Source organism: Fusarium vanettenii (genome assembly GCF_000151355.1).
Source record: "Fusarium vanettenii 77-13-4 chromosome 9 genomic scaffold NECHAsca_6_chr9_2_0, whole genome shotgun sequence".
NCBI lineage: Eukaryota > Fungi > Ascomycota > Sordariomycetes > Hypocreales > Nectriaceae > Fusarium > Fusarium vanettenii.
In genome coordinates this window covers 2,374,530-2,380,529 of record NW_003315877.1, presented here as the reverse complement: position 1 = coordinate 2,380,529, position 6,000 = coordinate 2,374,530, and the positions used below count along the sequence as shown (strand labels likewise).

Below are 6,000 nucleotides of genomic sequence, written 5' to 3'. Positions count from 1 at the left end.
TAATCCCGAAATATTATTATTAACCTAAAAGTAATTCTTATTAGCGATTAATTATAAAACCTATATAAAGAAATATAAATAAAACTTAAATTTATTAAAAATAAAATAATAACCTATATTAATAAAAAAAAGATTAAAAGATTAATTTTCTTAGAGGGAAATATAATTTACCTTATAATAAAGAATATTAAAATAAAATAATAAAATAAAAAACTTAATTATAAATATATTAAATTATATAAAATTAAAAAAAAAATCTCGAAATATAACTATAAATTAGATTTATTACCTAAGATTAAGCTTTATTTAATCTTTTATATTTTATTATTTAAATTAATATAAGATATTATCTAAATAAAAATAAGTAATAAGCCTAATATAAAAATTAATAGACTAAAAGAATATATTATAAAAGCTATTTTTAATATAAATAAAATTAATAATAAAATAATATATTTTATTAAATAAAAAGATTACCTTAACTTGGAAAATATATAAGAACCCTTAAAATACCTTATTAATATATAATACCTTCTAAAGAACTTCTATTAATAATACTAAATAAAAATAAAATAGACTTAAAAATAATACTCTAATTAATAACCCTATAGTCTTTTAGTAATTAAACCTTAGATAAGGCCTAAGCCTCTAAATCATAATAAGCCTCTTTATCGCGATATTTCGCCTTATCTAGTTTATCTAAGTCCTTATAATTATAATAGATTATCTTAGTAGCTTTCTTATAAAGATACTTCTCTTAATAATAAAGCTACTATAAGCGAGATAAGGCCTCTAAAAGGTTTACCTTAGTTTTTTCTTTTTATTCTTTAAGATAATCTTTCTCCTAAGAGATATAAGTAATTAAAATATATTAATATATACCTATTACTAAGGGAAATAATAACCTATAAGCTTATAAAGAAATATTATTAAAATTATAATTTATATATTTCTTCTTAATATAAAAGTTATAATATTATTTCCTTTTAGCTATTATATATAAATAATAATTAATATAAAAGTATATAAAATACTAAGGTATCTTAAAATTAAATTTATTAATTAAGCGAGAAAAGTTATTATAGTATATAATAATAAATTTAAGGCGAGAAGATAATTTTTTAATATAACCTAATATTATATTAGTAAAGAAAATAATTATAAGTCTAAGTTACTTATAGTAATATTTAGTCTCTAAAGTTAGCCTTAGGGATAAGATTAATAGAGAAAGAGCCTTATATTATAGCTATAATATAGTCAAGGGTAATAATACTAGGTAAGAAATTAACCTTATTATATTAGCTAATTATAGGGTAAGAAGATATATAAGTTAAATAAAATTAATTTAATTTCTCTTAATTATATAAGTTAAATACTAATAACTCGACTTAATTTAATTATATTTAACTTAAAGACTAGATAAATATATAGAATATATTTATTATACTTCTTTATATAATAATTACCTTAGCTATTAATATAACTTAGTTATACTTAATACCCTTAAGTATATTACTAGATATAATATTATATTACCCTTTAAGGTTATATAATATTCTCCTCTGCTAATATAAACTAGTATGACCGGTTTATCCCTTAGGAACCCTACGATCGTTATATAGGGGAGGAATCCTTGTAAATCTAAGTTAAGAATAAAATAAATAAGGATCTCTTCTTTTAGGTTAATAAGTTTATGTAATTTAGGGGTTTAATTAAGTTATAATTAAATGCCTTATTATTAGCGCTAGAGCTTTATATAACTAATATTATAGATCTCTATAGCGTATTAGACCTTTAATTTTAGATTATTCTAAAGGGCCTAAAGGGTAAAAAGGATTTTAGCCTTATTATTAGACTATAATATACTAGGTAGTTAAGAATTAATTAATTAAATAGAGATAACATAGGTTAAGGGATTTTTGTTATATATGCTTATTTGTTATATAAGCTATATATATATATTACCTTAATAATATTATTATTATTACTATTATAATTATTACTTTCTTCTTTGCCTTTTAAGAGTCTAGAAAGAAGCTAGATTATATAAAATATAAAATAGTTCTTAATTTATAATATTAATATAATACTACCTTATAGCAACTAGGATACTATGTCTTAGGAAAAGGAAGGATTTTTATCAATGGAAAGGAAGTAATAGAACCTTTCACCAGCCAGCCACCCAAGACAACCTAGACTCCTATCTTCAACGAGGCAACGATGGAAGTCATCTATGAGCTGGATGTTCAGCAGGTCAGGAGTATGGGCTAACCGCGTTGTTATCAACGATAATGTTTCTCCATCCGGGGCGGTCCTTGCCACCGCCGGTTTGAGATTCGGTTGCTGCGAGAAGATCGACGCCCAAACAACCATCTCCAAGGCTATAGAATTAGCAACCGAGGTTTATATCCCTATTGTCATCGCCGGCCTCAATAGCGACTACGAAACCGAATATTCAGACCGGGTTTCTTTGGATCTTCCACCAGGCGTAGATAAGTTGATCCAGCAGGTCATCAGGGCAAATCCCAACATGGTCAGTACACGCAATCCCTTATTGATGCCCAACTTCGACTGACTGTAGTAATAGATTATAGTGACTCAGGCAGGATCACCGATTGCCATGCCTTGGGTTCAGGACGCACATACCCTACTGCATGCTTGGTACGGTGGACAAGAGACGGGTAATGCCATTGCCGATATGCTCTTTAGAAAGGTAAATCCAAGTGGACGTCTCTCCATGACATTCCCCAGGCGAGCCGAGGATACACCTACTTTCACTATGGCGAAGGTGTTTTCATTGACTACTGGTATTATGAGGAACTTCGCATACGCCCCTATTTCTTTTTTGGACACGGGCTACCCTACACTATATTCGAATTCGTAAATCTTCAAGCACTAATATCTTTCTCCTTGGACGGAGACTCTTCGATCGAAGTCTGCGTGGAGGTTCTCAACTCTGGTGGTCACGACGGATGGGAAGTCGTCCAGCTTTACATTTCAGACAAGGAAAGCTCGGTTCTACGCCCTATTAAGGAGCTAAAGGGGTTTACAAAGGTCTGGATTAAGGCATCTGAGACAATCACAGCCAAGGTCTCACTGGATAAGTACGCATTCTCGTTCTGGGACGAGTTGATGGATAAGTGGGTGGCGGAAAAGGGGCTATACCAGATTATAGTTGCTACCAGTGCTGACCCTAAGGATGAGATTTTGAGACACGACATCATGCCCCTGGAGGACTTTGCCTGGTCTGGAGTTTAGGAAATAATTATATATCGATGGAGAACTCTACTTTATGTCTAGAAATAGATCTTCCAGGTTCGACTCTATATGTTTAAAGTAGATAGACCCATATACGAGGAATACACTCAATGAAGAACATTCCCGAGCAGAAAGGAAAGAAATGGCGAAGATTCCTTGGAAGATGAGTGCGTCGAAGCATATCGGAAGAATTCTGAGGGTCGCACCCCCAAGACGGTCAATCAACTGTGCACAAATTCTTACCCGGAAGAATCGTGTCTTCTATAACGGGTCGTATATTGGCCAATAAATCCCTTCAAGCTGTGCGTCATCCAAGAAAAAATCTACCTGTGGTAAGGCTTGTTCACTCTGCAGGAATGCTTCCACAGACGGCTCCGCTAGCGCCATGCCAGAAGTCATTAGCTGTGATGGCTGGGCCATGGTGATGGGTTGGCCTTGGTCATCAGCGCTGGCTGAAGCGTCTGCCTCCTGTGGATTGGGCGATACGTTTGACAAAAAATTATGAAGGTCAGATTCCATGGCGTCAATATGTCGACAGAACTCTGTCGCTGCGAAGCTGCCAGAGTCACGAAGGTTCCCGAGGAGCTGGCCAGCAAAGACAAAGTCTTCCCGATCTTTGGAGCTTTTAGGAACGCCGATGAGGCTCGATATGGCCAGGATCGTGGTTGCGGAAAAGAGGTATTGCGTCTTGAAGTAGTCAAAAGTCCGGAAGGTGCCTTCGATCCAGGACTCAACGAGTGTGGCGTATGTATGTCGAGCACATCTGACACATGCTTCTGCTAGTGCTTGAACGCTGTTGGATATCATCTGATCTGCTGTGTTTGGGGTGTTTCCATTTGCCTCTTTATGCATGCGCAACGTATGCAGCAGAACGGGCCGGGTCGCCAGAATCATGGACTGGAAAAGAGAGTTAGTGCAGGGCGGTAGAGGGTGACGTTTTGGTTACCTGGTTGAAAGCAAGATGGAGGGACTGAACAGCAGCCGGCTTTGAGTGTGAGGATTCAGAGCTCATCTGGATGTCGGCCGGCAAGGTCTCAAGCCATTGCTTGAGGTCTCGTAACGCATGTTGAACTCGTTGCAGGAAAGGTTCCTTTGTTTGACCCCGCCCATAGACTGACTTGATCATTTTTTTCGTGATCTTTGCCAGGTGCAGCCTCGCCGAGAGGCAATCAGTATCCTGAAAATCCGCCTGAACTCCGCCAATAAGTCTAGCCGTAGACGGGGGATCAACGAAAACCTCATCGTCTGGAACCGAGACCATCTGACTGCTGATGGAGGCACTTGTTTGATCCATTATATATGCCGTCCACCAGATTCGGTTAAGATGTTCTTTACTTTCCATGTCCGGGAACTGTGCGTCGGGCAGATTGAAGTGCAATCCCATCACTACACAGTGGCGTATGGCAGAGCTTGCCAGGAAGTATGCTGAGTGTCGCCGGTTGACGCACAGCGCATAGAGACACTTTGCCGATTAGCAAGACAAAATAAACGTCCCGAATTGACATACTAAAAGCAGAGAAATCTCGACCATCTCGATACAAGGTCGTTCCTGAAGGAGGCCATGCGCCCTGCTCGCATGACTAAAGTAGGCTAGGCCGGGGGTTCTGGTCTCTTGCACTTGGCCGTGGCTCAGGTACAACTCTCCCAGAGCGAACAATGCTCTGAGCTTGCACTCATGCAGAGAGTCAACCGAATGAGGGGCATGAATAAACTGTTCAAGGAGTTCCCATACACAGCTACTCTGCACAATGTGGAAACAGCCATCAAGACTCTTCAGGGCTACCCGGATCAGGAATCGTGCATGAGTAGGATTTGGTGGAGGGCACTCGGACTGTGCAAGTTCCGATATGACGCCATTTTCCGGATAGCTGATTCGGGGGATATGGTTGAGTGCGTTGTCCGTGAGCAACTGGCGGAAGCGTGTCGCGAAAGCTGCGTCGGCGACTTCCCCGATGAGAATCGGAAGATTAGAGGACTTTATGGGAAGGAACCAGGGCTTCTCGTCAACAAGAGGATTGCGGCTGGGGTCGCCAGGAGATTGCGTGTAGGAATGCAACTCATCTGACGTAGGAGGTTCTTGAATACGAATCTCTCGGCTTCGATTTCTGAGCTCCTGGTTCTCTCGGAGCAAGCTCTGGAGATAGCTATAGTCTATTTAGTAGAACTGAAATTGATTTGACAACGGGATCATACCTCTGGCTAACTTTAATCTGTCTGTCGCGCTTAGGATAAGTGCATTCGGTCTCGCAACTCAACTGCACGCAACTCCGGCATGGTTGACCACCGGGGCATCGAACCTTTCTGGAATTGCACTTGCGGCATCTTTGACTTGGTTAAGAATCATAAATCCGCTACAGTGATGGATAAAGGAGACGAACGCTACTGATTTCATCTTCGGGGTGATCAACGCCGTGGCGTGACTGGGTCCACCATCTTCGTCGACTGGCATTGTCAAAATGATACCAGGGACATCTAGATGAGGTATGGGCTGGAATGGGGAGTTTGAAAGCAAGATTGTTACTGCTGATCAGGAGTTGCAAGGTTTGATGAGGGGGGAGGCCAGGGTCGGCAAGATGGTTCTGTTGACCCGAACACTAGCAGAGGACTCAGTCACGTGGGAGAGTGGTACCCGTAAATTTTCTTTCTCTTGTACCAATCAAAGGGGCCCCCCTTCAGCGTAGCTGCGTGGGTCACTAGATCAAGTCCTCCCTGGTCAAGCCCAACTCAACACACACTGCTTCC

At 38.6% G+C, this 6,000-nt stretch overlaps 2 protein-coding genes across 2 annotated transcripts; one reads left to right on the top strand and one right to left on the bottom strand.

The window, feature by feature from the left end:
* Positions 1 to 2,233: 2,233 nt before the first annotated feature.
* On the top strand, positions 2,234 to 3,258 carry NECHADRAFT_85286 (uncharacterized protein; the record flags this gene model as incomplete). The annotated part of the gene is made up of 3 exons (XM_003050649.1): positions 2,234 to 2,533; positions 2,588 to 2,713; positions 2,752 to 3,258. 3 exons carry the CDS (start codon positions 2,234 to 2,236, stop codon positions 3,256 to 3,258), a joined length of 933 nt encoding a protein of 310 aa, XP_003050695.1.
* Positions 3,259 to 3,774: 516 nt separating this feature from the next.
* Positions 3,775 to 5,296, bottom strand: NECHADRAFT_2617 (uncharacterized protein; the record flags this gene model as incomplete). Its single annotated transcript, XM_003050261.1, has 3 exons — positions 3,775 to 4,155; positions 4,205 to 4,720; positions 4,766 to 5,296. Coding segments are annotated over 3 exons (1,428 nt in total), but the record flags the coding sequence as incomplete, so codon positions are not given.
* Positions 5,297 to 6,000: the final 704 nt, after the last annotated feature.